We start from the raw sequence: 21,593 nt of genomic DNA, 5'->3' as shown, positions 1-21,593 counted from the left end.
GGGTACACATAGATGTATAACTCCCTTAAGAGAATTTGTGTTTAACCTTTAATGTGTGTATTCAAAATGATTAACATTATGAAATAGTAAGTGAAACGTAAAGTTACATATATAGTATAATTTATGTATTGATAAGCACAGAGGAAAAAAGGCCAGAAGGAAATATGCTGAAGAAATTATAAAATTGGCTTTATCCAGGAGGTAATACAGTACATGGAAGTAAGCTTCACCAGAATCAAAAAAATCAGTGACTATTTTATACCTATTAGTGAAATTTTTAAATATTTTTTCTGTTGATAAAAATAATATACCTTTCTTATGCTAAGAATTTGGAAAATACAGAAAAACTTGAAGAAGAAAACAAGCCACTTATAATTTCTCAGGCCCCAGTTTGCTAGAAATACTGTTTTCATCTATTTCTCGTTTCTTTACAGACACATGAAATTGATATATTGCTACTTTTAAATAATAAATACCAAAAAAAATTATTATCAAATAATTGGAAGCAACCTGAGTATCTGTTCAGTAGAAGAGTCAATTTAAATGATTACCTATTAAATCAATGTACTATACAGTACTTAAAATATAGTAATAAAATATAGCTTCAAAAGAAAGTGTCTTTAGCCTGTTAGTGAAAAAAAAATGTATGTGAAATGCTGCAATTTGAGCTACTTATTTAAGTAAGTTATTTTTATGTCCTTAAATCCTACCTGAAATTTCATACATCCTGAAGGCAATAGACTGCTTTCCTTTTCTAGTTCTCCCAAACAGACTAAGTGTACCCTTAGCTAATACCAAGTTGTATTTTAAGAAGCCATACCAGATTTTTATTTTTTTTAATTTGTCGCCCCCTACCTCCAAACACTGTATCTCTGGTAAGAAAGTAATAAAGCTTCATTAAAGAGAAGTGCCAAGTGTAGAACTTGAGGCTTTGTGGGATATACAAAGGAGAAAAAAATTGTTCCCAATCTCCAGTAAAATGTGTCAGTCAGAAACATCATAAATAATATAGTTGTATATGAACCATTAAGAATTAAATCCTTGAGGGCCTCCCCGGTGGCTCACTGGTTGAGCGCTGGGCTGCAAAGCTGCTCACAGCCTCTGCAGCGCCGGCTCAATCCCTGGCCGCTGGGCGAGGGTCCCACATGGCACGCAGACTCTCCTGCCACCCGCTGCTCCCCTCAGCAGTGTACTTCGTCAGTCTGCCTGCTCTGATCCCCGCTCTGGCTCTGGTGAGTTCTCTCACCCTCCCGCGCTTCTGACTGTACCCAGTGCTTGTATAAATACATAAATAAATCTTTAAAAAAAAATTAAGTCCTTGAAAACTGCAAATGGAGAGAAGTCCTCAAGAACAAATTATTACGAGATGTTAATAAGAGAAAATAACATCTGTTATATGCAAGTATATATTCTTGGATTCATTCAGTCAAGGGCCAAAATAAATATTGTTTGGAATAGGTTTTCTTTTTGGCAATATGAAATTCTGTAGTTTGATACTATGTATTACATTATTGATAACTAGTAGTGGAGAGCACTTTCAACATATGTATAAGCAGTTGTAAATCTAGAAATGTTGTTTTTATATCATATCTCAGAAAAGCTATGTCATTCATTGGCATTTAAAAATAATATCTTAGAGGGCCTTCCCGGTGGCGCAGCGGTTGAGCGCTGGGTTTCGAGGCTGCCTGCAGCCGGTTCGATCCCCGGCCACCGGGTGAGGGTCCCACATGGCGCGCAGACCTCTCCTGTCGTCCGCTGCTCCCCTCAGCAGTGTACTTTGGTCCTTCTGCCTGCTCTGCTCCCCGCTCTGGCTCTGGTGAATTCTCTCACCCTCCCGCGCTTCTGACTGTACCCAGTGCTTGTATAAATAAATAAATAAATCTTAAAATAAATTAAAAAAATAATAATAGTATCTTAGAGTGTTATTACACCTCCAAAAGACAAGATTGTGATCTTTCCAGAACACCTATACAGGACCCAGTACCATATATAGTGTAGATATCCCAGATGTTTCTTAAATTTGAATTTTTCATTTGAAGAGAATATTTGATATTAGATAAAGATTAAGAGATAGATCACATTAGAGAAGGCTTACTATATTAAAATGTTAACATTTCATTGTATAGCAATATGTATAATGTTTTTGTGATGACACTTAATTTTTTTTCCTACTTGGTAAGAATTCTCATTTTTCTTTTCCTTTAGATACTTAGATTTTCTTTCCAATTAGAGGCTGCATGTGTACCACAAACATTTCAACTAAGAAAAGATACCAACCTAGGAAAGAAAAAAATAAAATAAAATCTAGCAATACTTTGTACTTATACAACAGTTTGGATACAATTACATTTTCATTTACTTAACGTAAATTTTAATGTCCTTAAAAATATGTAGGAGTTGAGCCCACTTTTTCCTCCATCATATTAAAGGATATATTGGCATCAAGTATAAATCATAGATAAGAAAATTAAGGGGTACAAATTTTTTTTAAAGTTGTGTGTACAGTTTATGTTTTAATTATCATATACTTGGAGGATATATTTTTATTTTTCTGACACGTTTTTAACCAAGAGTCATTTTTTTGCATAATCAAACCCATTTTGCTTTTATTTAGGTTTATTGTCCTTTATGCAAATCGTTTGATACCTTATAATTTTTTTCTGGAACACAAGACATTTTGTGATGTTAGCTAATTAAACCCTTAAAGTTAGTAGTTCTTAATCTTTTTTTGTGTGTTGAAGAATTTTAAAGTTAATCTCTTTCCAGGAAAAAAAGTACATTCTACAAATTTTGCATGACATTTTAGTAGCCAGTGTTTCCTCTTAGTCCCCTGGGTTTTGCACTTATGTTTTACATCATACTTTCATATATTTTTTGATAATATATATTGTGAATCAGTACTTTGTGTGCTTTTAAGGGGTCAGAGGATCTCATCCTGTAACAGATTATAGCTTTTCCACAACACTATAGCTGAGTTCTTAGATTATTTCTACTGCTTTATATAAATCTGAATTTTTTTCCTGACTTGTTGGAAATATTAACTGTGTATGCTGGTTTTTCTCTCAGTCTTATTTCTCACAATTGTCTTTCAGCCAAAAACAAATTTTCTTTTCTAATTCTAGATTCTGAAGAGGCTCAGTCTGTAAATCCTTCAAGTGTTGATGAAACTATTGACTCTGAGACAGAGAAAGACTCTCTCATTTGTGAAAGTAAACAGATAATCCCCAGTAAAGCACCTCTTCCATCTGCCCTTGATGAGTATGAGTTCAAAGATGATGATGAAGAAGAAATAAATAAAATGATTGATGACAGGCATATTCTTAGGAAAGAGCTACGAAAAGAGAATGAATCCGAAGTAGAAAAGAATAATTTATTTGCAAAACAGGAAAAAACTTTCTATCCTAAGTCATTTAAAAGTAAAAAACAAAAGCCATCTAGGGTTTTGTATTCAAGTTCTGAAAGTTCTGATGAAGAGATTCTTCAAAATAAAAAGGGTTCTGCTCCATGTTCTGTCCCTGAAACATCAAATTCTGATATACAAGCCAAAAAGGAATATGGAGTCTCAACTGAACACAAACAAAAAGGCAAAGTTAAAAGAAAATTAAAGAACCAAAACAAAAATAAAGAGAACCAAGAGCTAAAGCAAGAAAAAGAGGGGAAAGAAAACACCAGAGTAACAAACTTGACAGTTAACACTGCATTAGATTGTTCAGAAAAGACCAGCGAGGAGGGGAACTTTAGGAAATCTTTTAGTCCAAAAGATGACACTTCATTACATTTATTTCACATTCCCACTGGTAAATCTCCCAAACATTCTTGTGGATTAAGTGAAAAGCAATCAACACCACTAAAACAAGAACATACTAAAACATGTTTATCACCAGGAAGTTCTGAAATGTCATTACAGCCTGATCTTGTTCGGTATGATAATACAGAATCTGAATTCTTGCCAGAAAGTTCAAGTGTAAAATCTTGTAAGCATAAGGAAAAAAACAAACACCAGAAAGATTTTCATTTAGAATTTGGTGAAAAATCAAATGCCAAAGTAAAAGATGAAGATCATAGCCCAACATTTGAAAATTCAGAGTGCACACTGAAAAAAATGGATAAAGAAGGTAAAACGTTAAAAAAGCATAAATTGAAACATAAAGAGAGGGAAAAAGAGAAGCATAAAAAAGAAAATGAAGGTGAAAAGGAAAAATACAAAAATAGGGATGGTGCTAAAGAGCTGCAGCGGAGTGTGGAATTTGATAGGGAATTTTGGAAAGAGAATTTTTTTAAAAGTGATGAAACTGAAGATCTATTTTTAAATATGGAGCATGAGTCCCTAACGTTAGAAAAAAAGTCAAAGTTGGAAAAAAACATGAAAGATGATAAATCAACCAAAGAAAAGCATGTCTCAAAAGAGAGAAACTTAAAAGAAGAACGAGAAAAAATAAAAAAGGAGGGTGAGAAATCCTGTAGGGAGGAAAAAATAAAAGATTTAAAAGAAGAAAGAGAAAATGTACCCATAGATAAAGAAACAGAATTCAGTTCTTTAAGTGCCAGTGAGGAATCTATGGGGTTACATTCAATAGAAAAGGAAATAGAAATTGAAAAGCATTTAAGAGAAAATAAGGAAAAACCTGAGAAACGGTTTCAAATTAAAGAAAAGGACATTGAGAAAATTGAAAGAAAAAATTCTGAAAAAGAGAAAAGGATAAAACATGAGCATAAGTCAGAGAAAGAAAAATTAGATCTTAGTGAATGTGATAGAATAAAAGATAAAGATAAGCTATATTCACATCACACAGAGAAGTGCCATAAAGAAGGTGAGAAGATAAAAACTACTACTGTTAAAAAAACTGATGACAGAGAGAAAAATAGAGAAAAGATGGACAGAAAACATGACAAAGAAAAACTTGAAAAAGAAAGGCATCTAGCAGAAAGCAAAGAAAAGCACTTGATGGAAAAGAAAAATAAACAGTCAGATAATAGTGACTACATTAAATCAGAAAAAAATAAAAATAAAGACCGGGAGTTAGATAAAAAAGAAAAATCTAGAGATAAAGAAAGTGTAAATGTAACTAACTCCAAACACTTCCAGGAAGAGAAAAAGTCAAGTATAGCAGATAATAGTAAAGCTCAACATGAAAAAACTCTATCCCTTAAAGAAAAAACAAAAGATGAACCTTTGAAAACACCAGATGGAAAAGAAAAAGATAAAAAAGATAAAGATATAGACAGATACAAAGAAAGAGACAAACACAAGGAAAAAGTTCAACTAAATAGTTTACTCAAACTAAAATCTGAAACTGATAAGCCTAAACCTAAGTCATCACCTGCAACAAAAGATTCTAGACCCAAAGAAAAGAGGTTAGTGAATGATGATTTAATGCAGACAAGTTTTGAACGAATGCTAAGCCTTAAAGACCTAGAAATAGAGCAGTGGCACAAAAAACATAAGGAAAAAATTAAGCAAAAAGAAAAGGAACGGTTGAGAAATCGTAATTGTTTAGAACTTAAAGGAAAGGATAAAGAAAAAACAAAGCATGCAACAGCTGAGTCCAAAAATAAAGAACTTACTAGATCAAAGAGTTCAGAGCTGACTGATTCTTATACCAAGGAAAAACAATCTAAAGATGCTGTAAGTAACAGATCACAGTCTGTTGACACCAAAAATACGAATTTAGGAAAGTCATCCTTTGTTTCAGATAATAACGTAAACAGGTCTCCTAGATCAGAAAGTGAAAAGCTAGGTCTCAGCTCCAGATCTGTATCCCTGATTTCGGTTGCTAGCTCAGAAGATTCTTGCCATACCACAGTCACAACTCCAAGGCCTCCAGTCGAATATGATTCTGACTTTATGTTAGACGGTTCAGATTCCCAAATGTCCTTTTCCCAGTCACCTTTTTTGCCAGTTGCCAAGTCTCCTGCCCTGCATGAAAGGGAGTTGGATAACCTGACTGACCTGCCAGAGCGAATTAAACCACCATATACTAGCAGACTTCCAGCATCCCATCTCCGATCATCTTCTGTAGAAGATGTTAAACTAACTATAAATGAAGGGAGACCTGTAGAAGTTCGAAGATGTAGCATGCCATCTGTCATTTGTGAACATACAAAACAGTTCCAAACAATATCGGAAGAAAGCAATCAAGGTGGCTTAGTTGTGCCAAGAGAGGTTTGTCCTTCTCCCAAACCTGAGGTATCCTCAGATGTGCCTGAAAAAGAACTTTCAAATGTGTCTAACATACATTCCAGTTTTGTAGCATCTCCTACTAGATCTGTAAATAACAAATATATTTCAGCTGATATAAATGTTATCAAGAGTACTGCTCCAGTGGGTACTTTAATGGACAGTCCGGCGCATTTAGAATCATCTAACCAGGTTGGTGTAATCCAAAGTAAATCGTGGGAGATGTCTGTTGATAGATTGGAGCCATTCAGTAACAATGACTTTATCTGCCCCAATTCTAGTACGCTTGATCAAGATTCTTCTGTGCCGAGTTTTTGTAGTTCTGAAAACACAATATTGAAAGAACAAAGTAGTGATTTTTTATCCCTACACCAGACTGAACTGCCAGGAAACTCTTTTACTCAGGATCCAGTGTCCTTTCTGCCTTCACAGCAACCTTGTTCGTTCAATAGCCAATCACTTTCAGATGCTGAATCTATACCTAAACATATGTCTTTGTCATATGTCGCCCATCAAGAGCCAGGTATTTTACAACAAAAAAATGCAGTTCAAATTATCAGTTCTGTTTTAGATACTGATAATGAGTCCACGAAAGACATGGAAAATACTTTGGTCCTAACAGATGTTCAAAAGACAGATGTCTTTGTCCCTGGGTACTCAGAAAGCACTGTTCAAGACCCATCACCAAGTAATTTTGAGAAGTTTGAGAAGGCTAATACTTTGCCTCTGTTATCATCAGAAAAGGACTTTAATGGAAGTGATGCCTCTTCTCAGCTTAATACACATTATACATTTAGCAAACTAATGTATAAGTCTTCCAATGGCCATGAGATTGAAAATAGCAATTCTGATATTCAGATTATTTTACATGAAAAAGAAAAACTAGATAATTTGGTTTTAACTCATTTGAATAAGTGTGATTCTGATTTATGTGAAATGAATGCAGGGATGCCAAAAGGAAACCTAAATGAACAAGATAATCCAAAACATTGTCCTGAGAGTGAAAAGTGTTTGCTTTCTCTTGAAGATGAAGAATCACAACAAAGCACTTTATCAAGTCTGGAAAATCATTCACAACAATCAGCTCAACCAGAAATGCACAAATATGGTCAATTAGTTAAAATAGAATTAGAAGAAAATGTTGACGATGATAAAACTGAAAACCAAATCCCTCAAAGGATGACTAGAAACAAAGCAAATGCAATGACAAGCCAAAGCAAGCAGATTCTTGCTAGCTGTACACTGTTACCAGACAAAGACAGTGAATCTTCACCTCCTAGAGCAAGAATAAGATTAACTGAAGAAGATGATCCTCAAATTCACCACCCTCGTAAAAGGAAAGTGTCACGTGTACCTCAGCCTGTGCAAGTGAATCCTTCTTTACTACAAGCAAAAGAGAAAACTCAGCAATCTCTGGCAGCCATTGTAGATTCTCTGAAACTAGATGAGATTCAGCCATACAGTTCAGAAAGAGCAAATCCATATTTTGAATACTTGCACATAAGGAAAAAAATTGAAGAAAAACGCAAATTGTTGTGTAGTGTTATTCCTCAAGCTCCTCAGTATTATGATGAATATGTGACATTTAATGGATCATATCTTCTGGATGGAAACCCCTTAAGCAAGATTTGCATTCCCACAGTAAGTAATACCACTCGGTCGACGTCTACAATAGAAATATATGAAAATTTTAATATTTTCATTTAATCCTATGTATTCAAATACTGTTTCAAAGTAGATGGAGAAATTATTGAAACATTCTATATAAAATCTGTTGTCCTAAGTATTTGAAATTGTATTTGCTTATGCAGTATATTTCAATTCAAAAACCACATTTTTGTAAGACTTACATAACCATGTGCAGCTAATGTCTACCTTATCGAACAACAATGGTCTATACTGTTTTATTTTTCCTTCCTTACTTGCTTTCCCTTTTGTCCCAAAAGAGTTGTGTTTTATTTCTTTGAAGGGTAATACCTTTACATGTTTTTGGTGCTTTTGGTCCCATTTCTTCCAGTATTCTCTGAAATCTTTCTCTATGGAACAGTTCTTGCTAATGTATTTTTTCAATTTTTCCCTCTCCATTAACTTTTGTCCACCCAATCCAAACACATCTAGGTCTCCTTTATCCTGGAGGGAAAAATTTTACCTTGACTGTTAATTCATCAAGCTCACCTCTCTTTCCTTCACTGTCACACTGTTGGAGAATAGTTCCTGTCTTACTTCCTATTCATCACTTAGCCATTCTGCACTGCCAGAGTTTATCAGGGAGCTCAGAGTCACCAGATTAATTGGCTTCTTCCCTTTTTCTTTCTACTTGATTTCTGTCACATTGACTTTGTGACCATATTGTTCTTCATAAAATTCTCCCCTTCCTGGTCTTTCGTGACTGTGCCTTCTTCTGGTTCCCTTGCCTCATTGAGATGTCATCTTCTTTCTCTTTGAATGACTCCTCTTACCCACCCTTTAAATATCAGAGTTTTCTGGGAATCAATCTTCAATCAATGTGTTGTCAGTGTGGGGTTACCTATTTCTGTGGTGTCAGCATTCTTCTATGTGCCAGTTCCAAAATCTTCATAGCTAGCTCTATCACCTCTATTTACCTCCAGAATCAAATATAGGTGCCTCGGGCATCACATAAATGACCTCTGACTTGTGTGTGACAAATTTGCTGGGGAACAATACCTGTAAGTATATGAAGAAGGTAGAATTGGGCAGAGCAAGAAGTTGAACTGAAATGCGATTGCAACAGTGACCTCAACTGAACCCACAGAAGCTTTGCAGTGGAATTGCCCTTCTGATAGGTAGCCTACCTACACTTAGGACAAGACATGTCTTTGTGCATTTCTAGAATGGAACTTCTGTGAGATCTGTTAACCCCAATATTCACAGGAGCTGGGGCCTGAGTGCCTCATTCCTGAAGGGGAAGTCTAAGCATAAGGACAGTTTTCCTCTGCCTCAAACCTTTATTCACTAGTATTAATACCGAAGTAGAAACCACCAAAATCTGAATTGTTCTACAGTAGTGCTTGCTCCAGAATCTGTGTCTTCCACCACTATCTTGGTTTAAGGCATTTATTTCTATTTCTTTCTAGTCTTTTCATGCTGGGGCATTCTTTTTTGTTGTTAAATTTATATCCCTGTAAAAACAATAAAAAGCTATTTCCTTTTTTAATATCTCAGCTTTGATTATCTGACTTCCCATTGCATGCATCTTAAAAATTCATATTTAAGCATAGTATAATAATTCATTTCATACTATGACCACATTTCACTCCTCTAGCTTCATTTTCTCATACTTCCAAACTTACCCAAAACTTAGTTAAACTGAACTCACTCTTTTATTCATCTTATTCACTACTTTGGTACTTTTGCAGTGCTGCTCCCTCTACCAGAAATGTTCTCTTCACTCCCCTTTTCTGTCTTTCTCCTTGGCTATTTTCCAACTTTGATGTCACATCTGTCAGAGCATAATTGTTTGTGCTTCCTTATGCTGCCCCTGTGATATAGTAGTTAGATGTTTACATCTCTGCCTTTGCCTATGAACTATAGTCTGATTAAGGGTTAGAATACAATGGATATTTTGTGAAATGAGTTCCAAGTTTATCTTCAACCCTGAATATATTGTTGATTTTCCATAACTGCATTTCTGCTGTCCTATTCCTGAATGTTCCATGATATCCTTAAAATCAGTATGTCCAATAGCAAGTAGATAAGAAAATTATCTCAATTTTCTTATTTCAAATATGCTATTTTTACCCTCTCTGCTTTAGTTACTATGATATTTACTATCGGATTTCTCAGTCTGGTAACCCAAAATTCAACCTCTGTCTTCGTATCACAATAGCCACTGTCATGTTGATGCATCTCACTTCCTTTTTTCCTTTCTCTTTCTCTCCATCCCTGTGCAAGGACCTCACAAGCTCCTTAGACTGTTCACTCATGTTTGTGAATATTGCCTAATCAAATATTCTAAATAATGTATATGTAAATAACTCATAATAAACATTGTATTAATGAGTATCAGAAATGAACAAAATGACATTCTGAACTGCAACTGTAGCTTCTAGGCTAATCTATCTGTGTAGCTTTTATATTGACTGGGTTCCTTACATTAAACACATCTGGTTTGTGTGACTACCCAGCTAAACATCTTCAGAGACTTCCAGTTTTCTATAGACCAAAGTGCCCCTTCATAATCCCCTATTTTTCTACATTTGGCTACAGTTACTTCCTTACTAGGCATGATGGTCCCCAGGCTTTTCTGTGCTGTTTCACATCTTGACTTTGTACATGTTCCATCTTTCAAAGCCCAATTGAGAGGTGAAAAAGTTAGAGGAAAGTTGGTTCTTTATTCCCATACCATAACTATACCTCATATTAGTGTCTTTTAAATCTTAAAAGACAGAGCTATTTATATTAACCTGGTACTATACATAGAGTGGGTGGATTTAAAAGACTTGTAAATAAATGTGTTGTCCTTCCAAATTCTTTCAGCAAATTAATTTGTTAATGATTCAAAGAATATAAAACTAATCATCATTTGTTTCCTTTTCTTTGAAAGGTAAATGATCTTAGCTGAAATGTGTTGTATTATAGCCATGAAATAAAGAGAAAACTCTAAAGAACATAAGTTTTAAATTAGAATTTGTATAAACTATTTCACTAAAAATAATTTGTATAATAAATAGGTTTGCCTCTTGGGAGATTGAGATAGCAATATGGCTATATGGTGTGACACACATAATATGTATGTATATATGTGTGTGTGTGTATATATGTTATTTATGCTGATGTGAACTCTTACCATACCTTATTCCTGCAAAAATGATGTAATGCAAATTTAATTTCCTTGTAGCTATTCAGGCTGGAGGGGCTTTGACCTTATTGGGTTGCACCAAGTATTATTTCAAAAGGGGCTATAAGCAGAGCTATTTTTGAAATAATAGGGAGTTTTTTGTTTGATTTTTTTTTAATTAAAATTACTGAAGTAGAGATACAGCACAATATAGTAGAATAAGGACAGATTTACAATTAGCACACATGAGTTTGTCTCAGTTTCCCTATAACCCAGCTCGTTGATCATGAATAATTTACTTTGTTATCTGTTTTCACATTTGTAAGACAATAATGCCTACCCTGTATCAAAAGCAGGTTGAAATAGTATTTGCCATAGGACATTAAAAACTTTCAGATATCGGGCCTTCCCGGTGGCGTAGCGGTTGAGCACTGGGTTGCGAAGTTGCCCGCAGCCTCTGCAGCACTGGTTCGATTCCCGGCTGCTCCCTGGCCACCAGAGGAGGGTCCCACATGGTGCGCAGACCTCTCCTGCTGCCCTCTGCTCCCCTCAGCAGTGTACTTCTGTCCTTCTGCCTGCTCTGCTCCCCTCTCTGGCTCTGGTGAATTCTCTCACCCTCCCGCACTTCTGACTGTACCCAGTGCTTGTATAAATTAATAAATAAACTTTAAAAAAAAATTTTTAGATATCGTACATATTTAAGGTGTTACTGTTATTTTATTCAGCTCAGAAAACTCGACTCATATTTACTAGAACTTATGTGTGAACTTCTCCCACCTTTTACTTTTAGAAGATTGTTTTTGAATTTACTGGGCTGAAATGTGTTTAAAACTTAGTTTCAAAAAAATAATAAAAACCAGAACAATATAAACCACCTTGATACTGCATATGTTTTTTTTTACTTTCCAATATGATTGTATCCATTTGTCTCCTGTCAGTTAATTGCCATTTTATCAAATTAATTTTTCCTCAGGTGTATGTAGAGAACACACTGGAAATGTGAAACGTCTCTAAAAGTCCATTCAAGTGTTATTCTTCTAACCCTATTTTTCTCATAATTTAACCAAAATGTTGAGGTTTTTCTAGAAGAAATCAAGGGAAGTAAAATAAAACTGCAGGGCAATTACCCAAAAATCTAGTGAAGCAAGAGGAACCAAAAAAAATAACAAATTTTTGTAACTTTTCATAATTTAGTATCTACTATGGTCTCTGGCACCAACACACAGGGATTCCAGGAGTGGGCGATAAGAAAGAGCATCCCGGGAAAGCTATCAGGGAACTTTGTATTCTTAGAGACTCCTGGAACTCAAAGATATTGAAAGTGGATGATTTACTTAAAGGTCAATGAGGAAAGCAGCAAAAGGAAATTTTTCTCAGGAAGTCTCCACATATTCCTTTGTTGATTCTACATCTTCTTTTTACATTGATTATGTTGAGAATTCCCAGATTTATATGTTATACCCAGATTTCTCTCCTTGGCTTTATTCTTGCTAACTGAATAGTTCTACTTGGATTTCTATAAGCTCAAACTCAACATGTCAGTACTGAACTTACCCAAAGACCTATTTCTCTCCACTTACTCCCTCTTGTTGTCCCTACTACCAACCATTGAGTCCTCAAGCTAAACGACCTACAAGTCCTCTTTGACTGCTCCTTTTTTATCCTTAATCTCCTGTATTTTTAGACCCCATCCCCTCTACTCCCTCCTACATCTTACACCATTTTAACAGTGATTTCCTTTTTTAATTCCTTGTCTAATATCTTGTACATCCATTCTTCATGTACCACAATGTGCTGTAAGACCTTTTTAGTGATTCCTCTAATGTGTTTATATCTGTTCTATACCTTGCTAATGAAATACATTCTCTGGGCCTCCCTGGTGGCCTAGGGCTTAAGTTTCAGCACTATCACTGCTCTGACCTGAGTTGGATTCCCAGAGAGCTAACCTCTGCTCTCTGGCCACCACTCCCCTAATCCAGTAGATCTGCCTGTTGTGCTCCCCACTCTGTTTCTGGTGAATCCTCTAACCTCCCCTACCCCCAACTCTGACCTGCACCCCACTTCTTCTATGTATAAATAAATAAATCTTTTTTAAAAATCTTCTAAAAAAAATAAAATGTATCTCTGTAGTAAGTAATTTCCTTAGTCCTAATGTGCTCTTTTAATTTTCCTCAGAATTAAAACATTGTTTGCTGGAGTGTTCTAATATGGTTCATCCATTATGTTTCAAACCACTGAAATTGAGAAATAATGATCAGTTATATAATTTTTACTATACTATTTAATTCAGAGAACACTAGAATTTATGTTTTCAATGTTATGTACTAAAAAGGTCTTAATAGGACTAGCCCATTATTGTAAATAAAGCCTAGTAATTTTAATTATGGGGTTTTTTTTAAATTAGATTACACCGCCTCCTTCACTGTCAGATCCACTTAAAGAGCTTTTTCGACAACAGGAAGTTGTAAGGATGAAACTACGTTTGCAACACAGTATTGAAAGGGTAAGAATCGTTTAAATTTACTTTTATACTTTAACTATTTCAATAATAGATTATAATGGCCTACAGTTTCTTATTAATAGATTTTTCTTAGAACCATTTTGGGAAATAGTTTGATTTTGCTATCTTCTGGTTATGTAATAGATGGAGAATTTTTAAGCCTGTTGTAGGATCGCTTCTCCCATGTTCTGTGGATACAGGTCTGTCTTAGATGTGGTTTCCAGTGATTAGTCTTGGTATAAAATGACAGGAAAAAATAACTTAAATCATTATTTAGAGAGAGCATAAAAAACATTTCCTTTGAATTGACAAATTGACACATTCTTAATCTTTGGGAAAGGCCAAAGGTTTTTGAAAATATGACCTAAGCTATTATCCTTCTTCATAGATATACACATATCCATCTATAAACAAAACCTTGTATTCAGTTTATTTAGTTCATATATGATTGATTCCCTAGGGCAGAGGTTCTTCAAGTTTTTTGTGCTATGAACCCTAAAACAATCTTGTAAATATGAAACTTTGAATGTTTTTAACTAAGTAAAATTATAACATGATAAAGAGAATAACAGATAAAAGAAAAATTCACTGGTAAAAAACTTACCATCAGTGACAGTTTAAGAGTAATAAGAAGTTAAATGATATAATACATAGCAATAGCAATTGCAACCAACAGGCATGTTTGAAGTTACCTGACATATATTCATTCATCTATGTAACTATCCATGTTCCAAAACTCTTACCCCCTTACAGTTAAGAGTACCCATTTGAACTTTGCAATTTGCAGAACTTTAACACAGAAAAAAAAATGACTCATTTCCTTCTAAATATTGACCAAATGAATTAAAATTGGAAACTAGTAGGAAGCAACTCTAATGTCTAACCAATGTGAAAACAAATTTACCATTTGGTGCTTATATAAACTACTAATTGCAGAATTGCTTGATAGTTGGCCAGCTGTATTGTACAAGTGTGTCTACATATACACACATATAAAACCCTACAGCTAAGTGTCATATAGCAGCAAGTCTAACAATCATTGGAATTTTAAAGAAGGTATTAGTATAAAAAATTGGGACAGGGCCTCCCCGGTGGCGCAGAGGTTGAGCGCTGGGTTGCAAAGCTGCCCGCAGCCTCTGCAGCGCCGTTTTGATCCTGGGCTGCTCCCCGGCCATTGGAGGAGGATCCCACATGGCGCGCAGACCTCTCCTGCCGCCCGCTGCTCCCCTCAGCAGTGTACTTCGGTCCTTCTGCCTGCTCTGCTCCCCGCTCTGGCTCTGGTGAATTCTCTCACCTTCCCGCGCTTCTGACTGTACCCAGTGCTTTTATGTATCAATCAATCAATAAATCTTTAAAGAAAAAAAAAATTGGGACAATAGCTGTGACAACTGTAATGTAAATTGAAAATATGTGTAATTTTTCAATTCCAATGACAGAGTTGCAGATGCTTCTGATATAACTGTGATTTGTGGCCTACATTCATAATTTAAACAAATGCCAGTAGGAGGTTAGTGAAAATAAAGATATATAATTTTTTCCTATCCAAGTTCAGTCATTTAGTCCTCTGCCCCACTCTATCATAGGTTTCTGGGAGGATGAAGTCCTCAGGTTAAGGACCTCTGTCCAAGGGTACTTTTTCACAGAAAATTACAGCATTTGAATGAATGTGATAGAAAATAAATGTACCAGCCACAATCACTGCTTGGTTACCTCAGAACTATATAGTGTCGCATTCTACCAATCCAAGGAGTAAGAGGAAGCAATACTTTGGGACTCCCATAACCCATTCTCAGAAGACATTGAGAGGTTCTGTTATAGAAGTTCACAGACACAAGATAAAAAATTATGATCTAAAGTTTAATATTTGGACTCATTTTAGCAGCATATCTTATTAATTATTTTAGGGAGGACGTATATCATTTAAAAGTGTACTTTCTCAAATGGTGTTTGCTTTTTAAGGGATTTTTGATTATTGATGTTAATCTCTACAGGACTATAATCAACTTTTTAGGAAAACTTTTCATCTTTTTTTCCCTAAAGTATATGATCATTTAAAGTTGCACTTTAAACTTGTACTTAAATTAATAAACAGCAAGTATTAGACTTAGCACTTTGAAGTGTCATTTGTCACATAAGAATTTATAAGATGGACCTTCCCGGTGGCGCAGCAGTTGAGCACTGAGTTGCGAAGCTGCCCGCAGCCTCTGCAGTGCTGGTTCAATCCCCGGCTGCTCCCCAGCCACCAGTGGGGGGTCCCACATGGCGCGCAGACCTCTCCTGATGCCCACTGCTCCCCTCAGCAGTGTACTTCGGTCCTTCTGCCTGCTCTGCTCCCCGCTCTGGCTCTGGTGAATTCTCTCACCCTCCCGCGCTTCTGACTGTACCCAGTGCTTGTATAAATAAATAAATAAATAAATCTTAAAAGAAATTATAAGATTAAATAGGACAAGGTTTTTGACTTTTTACTATATTTACAATACAGCAAAACTGCAGTAACGCATGTTTGCATATGATGTGAACTGCATTCTCCATCAGGAAAAGAATAAAATTTTTGTCAGTTGAGGGCAAACTGGGAAACATGGTAGGCAAAAGAAGTCCATCTAAGGTCTCCCTGGTGGCCTAGGGGTTAAGTCTCAGGCGCTCCCGTGCTTTGGCCTATGTTCGATCCCCAGCCAGGAAGCTAACCCACATAAGGCATAGCAGACCTCTCCTGTCTCACCTGCTGCTTCCCTTCGCAGTGTGTTTCAGTAAAGCTGCCTGTTCTGCTCTCCACTCTCTCTGGTGAGTTCTCTTACCACCACTTCCCAACTTCCACACCTCTGGCTTACAACCCAGTTATTCTATGCCAATAAAAAAAAAAGTCCAGTCACATCCTTGTATTCTCCTAGCCAAGCCTTCCATGCAAATTCAACAAAATGATAAACTTCATGTAACTAAGGGATTCCTGGAATCAATACCTTTGTGTTTGAAGTTCTAATAGTCATGGGTCCCAGGGTTGGTCTTCGTTGATGTTTAAGCCAAAAAAGATAGTTACACCACCAGATGGCACAAGCCTAATAACTAGAATGAGGATAGACTGAGATCTGTAGCTGGACTCTAGGAATTCACAGTCTGCTAAATATTGAAGTTTGCCTAGATCATTGCATTAGCCTTATGATAGGGTGACTGTATATTACATAATTCAACGTTTTGGTCCTTACTTACGTATAAAGGCAGGGTTGTCCTGTGATTATCAGAGGTTTACAGGTAGTTTGCATCAGAGTACAGTGTGTTCGTTTCTATAAAAGCTGCTACCATATGAGAAATAAAAACATAATATCCAAACAAAAACTTGAGCATGAGTGTTCATTGCAGCATTATTCACGGAAGGCCAAAGGTACAAACAATCCATAAGTTCATCAGCTGGTAAATAGATAAATAAAATGTGGTATATAGTCATACCTTGACATATTCATCCATGAAAAGGAATGAACTATGAAATGTTCATAATAGGTCAATCCATAGTAACAAAAAATAAATTAGTGGTACGAGGGGAAAAGGTGGAAATTGAGGGGTTGACTGCTGAAGGGTGTGTAGTTCCTTTCTGGAATGATGAAAATGTTCTAGAACTAGAGGGCAGTAATGGTTGAACATCGTGATGAATATGCTAAAAACCACCATTGTACACTTCAAAATTTTTAAAGAGTGCCAATTTTAGATAGGGAATTTATTCTGTGACAATAGTTGGAGTTCTCAGATTTCTGAGGCTTACTGTAAAGAAAAAAACTGACATCTAGATTCTTTAGCACATTTTAAGTGATTTTTTTTTTTATCTGAAAAGCAAGTGGTTAATGAATTGATTTTTTTTTTTCCCCCCTCAATTCTTTGCTCAACCAGGAAAAACTCATTGTATCCAATGAACAGGAAGTTTTACGAGTTCATTACAGGGCTGCAAGAACACTGGCAAATCAAACCCTGCCATTTAGCGCATGCACTGTTTTACTGGACGCGGAAGTATACAGTGTGCCACTGGATGCTCAGGTAAAGTGTTAGAGTTAGAATGCTCTTAAATGCAACTTGTGGGTGCTTTTGTAATCTATTTCCAAAGAAGAAACTTGAATTAAATCAGTAAGACTCAAAGAAGAGATCTCTTTCAGACCAATGATCACCTGGTCCTCTGTTTTCTGAAGTCCTCTAAACATTAGTTTTATATTATAAAAACAGATAATCACAATATAGTTATATGTTTTAGATGACATAATTTGTTTCCAGAGTGGATGTTTGTCCATTCATTTCCAACCTGCAAGCAACTCGAAGTTACTATATAAGCTAGAAAACAGTACAGGTAAATTGAACCTAAGTTGCACCAGATTTTTATTTTTATTTTGAATGTTATTGAAATAGATTAATGTAAAAGTATAAATATAGATAATGAAGGATTATCACAAAAAATGAGAAGGAAGCAGTATTTTAAGTCACAAATTAGTAACACAAAACAGTTTTTACTTTGTTCTCTCTTGGCTTTATTTTTTTCTTCTGTTAAAAAAAAAAAGATATAAACTAGATCAGTAGATTCAAACTGTCTTAAGCCACTATATTCAAATAAAAGTATTCAGAAACATCTGAAGAGGCTGTTAAAATGAACAATTTGGGTCTTAAGAAAGAACTAGTTGAAATAGATATTGGAAAAGCCATAGAGAGATACTTCTAGAATTTCCAATTGTAGAGAAATAGATGCTGGAAAGGCCACAGAGACACTTCTAGAATTTCCAACGTTAAAGATTTTAAAATGAAGAATGAATTGTTCTTAATAACTGAAATGAGTATTTAAGCTATGTTATTAACAGTTGGACTAGATTATATAGTATCTTGTGTTTTTCAGTTTCGTGAAATTAATGAGATAAATTTTTGAATAGTATAAATGGAAGTCTACAGTGAAGCTACAAGAAAAATTTCTTGAAGATTTCTAGTTCAGGATGACTGAGTAACACCTATTGGGTTTTTTCTTCTTCCCAGAACTCATTGAAATGACAAAGACATGTAAAAATAAAAACAAATCCATAGCAGAGCTGGAAATTGAGGTGGAAAGTCACTAGATAAGAACATTAAGACATTTCTAATAAAAAACAGATGAGAACATATTGATAGTGATATTCAGTAGAGTTGAGAAATCCTTAACCCCAGGTGGACTATAGAAGACATCAAAAATAAGTGAATTTTCTGAGTGAACCCACAAAATGATCCCCAGCTCAGAGACTAAAGAGGATCAGGGGCCTCCCTGGTGGCGCAAGGGGTTAAGACGCAACCTATGAGGCAATCCACAGCCACTGCAGCACGAGTTTGATCCCCAGCCATGGAGATACCCACATGGCACAGCACACCTCTCCTGACTAGCCCACTACTCCCCTCGGCAGTGTATTTCAGTCAGTCTGCCTGTTCTGTTCCCCACTCTGTCTCTGGTGAATCTCTCACCCCCCACACCTCCGGCCTGTACCCCAGTTCTTGTATGCATAAATAAATAAATCCTTAAAAAAAATAAAGAGGATCAGGCCACAGTCAGCCTAGTAATTAAAGAACAAGAACAACTTAGTCATTCTTTTGAGGAAAAATGTGGAATTGTTATCTACCCTTTTACAGCTGCCTTTACAGTAGGCAGTCTTCTGACTTAATAGCAGGCTTAGTTTGTATGAGAAGAGCTTCTGAGAAATTAAGGAAAAGAAAATAAATCTTTGTTATGAACTTGAATCATCCATTAGCCTACTCTCTACCATACCGCTTACTTTTTAAAATAAATAAACTTAAAATATTTTAAAAATTAAACAATAAAATCAGGGAGGAACTGATAACTACTAAAAATTTGGTAGTATGTTTGTAGGGCTACCTTACGCCCAGATGTCACTTCATTAGCACTGGTAGTAACAGTAGTAGGGGTAGGAGTAGTAGTCACAATGAATGTCTATTGGATTGAGGGCTTCCTGTATACCCAAGCATTTATTATAAGGGCTTTAAACTCTCAAAACAAAATGAAAAGAGGTATTCTTATCCATTTACAGAGTAGAAAATTGAAATTATATATAAAATTTACATAGTAAGCTTCAAAGCTGAAATTTAAGGATAGCCTATCTTAACTCCAAAACTGGTATTCTAAAGAGTTGATAAAAAATTTCTTTATGAGGGCCTCCCCGGTGGCGCAGTGGTTGAGCGCTGGGCTGCGAAGCTGCCCGCAGCTTCTGCAGCACTGGTTCAATCCCCAGCCCCCGGCGAGGGGTCCCACATGGCGCACAGGCCTCTCCTGCCGCCCGCTGCTCCCCTCAGCAGTGTACTTCATCAGTCTGCCTGTTCTGCTCTCTGCTCTGGCTCTGGTGAATTCTCTCACCCTCCCATGCTTCTGACTGTACCCAGTGCTTGTATAAATAAATAAATAAATAAATCTTAAAAAAAAAAAAAGGTTCATTCTTTGAAAAAAAAAAAATTTTTCTTTATGAGTAAGTACTTAAGCGTATTGGCCTGAAAAAAATGTTGGCCTGTCTTCCATCTTGATACTTTTTTTCCCTATATATGTTAAATTTAACATTAACATTGATTATATGCTAACAAGAATGTCATAAGCATAGTACTTCATCTGACTTGCCATTTTTGAGAAACATTCTTGACTCAACAAAGCAGCAGTAGAGTTATATTTAATAGCTAAACCAAGCATCCTAAGACTTCTAATAATTTATCTGTTTATTCAATATGGGAAAAACAGTATTCAACTTATATTTTGTCCTTATTTGAAATACATTTCCATGTTCCTTAGAGTATAACATAAAAATACAATGGCATACAGATTTTTAAATGGGTTAGTTTGTTTTATAATATTCAACTGTCAATGTTCTCTTTCAGTCTGATGACAGTAAAACTTCTGTGAGGGATCGTTTCAATGCAAGACAATTCATGTCTTGGTTACAAGATGTGGATGATAAATTTGACAAATTAAAGGTATGTATTCTTAGAAGCTCAATTTAAAAGGTTGCTTTCCCATTTATAAACAAAAGTTGATGCCATTATTAGAGATGGATGATTAAGAAATGTAGTATTTGACCCTTACACTGGATCGCAGCTAGAGAAGGTAAAGGAAAATAAAGCCATTTTCCAGAACTGTACTAATACAGAAAATGAAACAGTTTCTAGTAGTAATATAGAAGATGAAGTAGTTTCTAATAGTGATCTGCATGTTTATTTTCCAATCTGCAAATCTGCTTATAATTCTAACATTTGAAGAATGGAAGAAAAATATAAGAAGGAATATATGTTATAAATACTGTTAAGAAAATTATATGGTTTGAAATATTGTGTCATTTCAAAAATCTCTTCTTAGATTTGCACAATTCTTTTGATCATTTAAATCTCATTATTCGAAAGAACAGTTTTGAATTAAAGTCTGTAAAATGGTTGTGAAGTTGCAGACCTGGCAATAGTTGGCATATAGATATAGACAAGGCAAAAAGAAATAGATGTGTATTTCAAAAGAAAAAAAATTAAAAAAGAAACGTGTATTTCAAAAACTTTTGTACCACTTATGTGTTTATCTTAATCCCTTTAAAAGCTATGGATGAGTTGAATTTTTAAAGAAAGCATATTTAATAGGATAATCAATTCTTCTCTTTTTAAAAATAGACCTGTCTTTTAATGAGGCAACAACATGAAGCTGCAGCTTTAAATGCTGTCCAGAGATTAGAATGGCAGCTCAAACTCCAGGAACTTGATCCCGCCACCTATAAGTCTATCAGCATTTATGAAATCCAAGAGTTTTATGTTCCCCTTGTTGATGTTAATGATGACTTTGAATTGACTCCTATATAGCAGCCATTATTTCCTGATGGTATCATTGTACAAATGATGAAGCTCAAGAGTGTTATATTATAGGAAACTGCCTTTTGACAAAAATACTGATATTATGCCTTTACAACTGTTAGTATAAGTTCTGCAAAAAGTTGGTTGTGTAGTAAACACTGTCATTTTATAAAAAATGAAAAAAGTTATTTTGGATCTTAGATCCAAATTGTTTCTAACTGAAAAACTATTATTTATATTGGTGAAATGTAACTTTACTTTAAAGCATGTTAGCAGACTGTGGTAGATATTTAAAAAGTTGA

General features: G+C 35.3%; 1 protein-coding gene across 2 annotated transcripts in view; it reads left to right on the top strand.

The window, feature by feature from the left end:
• ANKRD12 (ankyrin repeat domain 12) overlaps positions 1–21,300 on the top strand; it is a gene marked incomplete at its 3' end in the record, with an annotated part of 70,047 nt that extends 48,747 nt beyond the window's left edge. For both annotated transcript variants that reach the window (XM_084252250.1, XM_084252249.1), the window contains 5 exons: positions 3,123–7,819; positions 13,381–13,479; positions 17,353–17,496; positions 20,341–20,436; positions 21,115–21,300. In XM_084252250.1, the coding sequence (XP_084108376.1) occupies positions 3,123–7,819; positions 13,381–13,479; positions 17,353–17,496; positions 20,341–20,436; positions 21,115–21,300 (5,222 nt within the window). The remainder of the gene's footprint in view (positions 1–3,122; positions 7,820–13,380; positions 13,480–17,352; positions 17,497–20,340; positions 20,437–21,114) is intronic.
• Positions 21,301–21,593: the final 293 nt, after the last annotated feature.

The sequence above is a fragment of the Talpa europaea genome, assembly GCF_964194135.1.
Source record: "Talpa europaea genome assembly, chromosome: 13".
NCBI lineage: Eukaryota > Metazoa > Chordata > Mammalia > Eulipotyphla > Talpidae > Talpa > Talpa europaea.
This window is presented reverse-complemented; position numbering and strand designations above follow the sequence as displayed.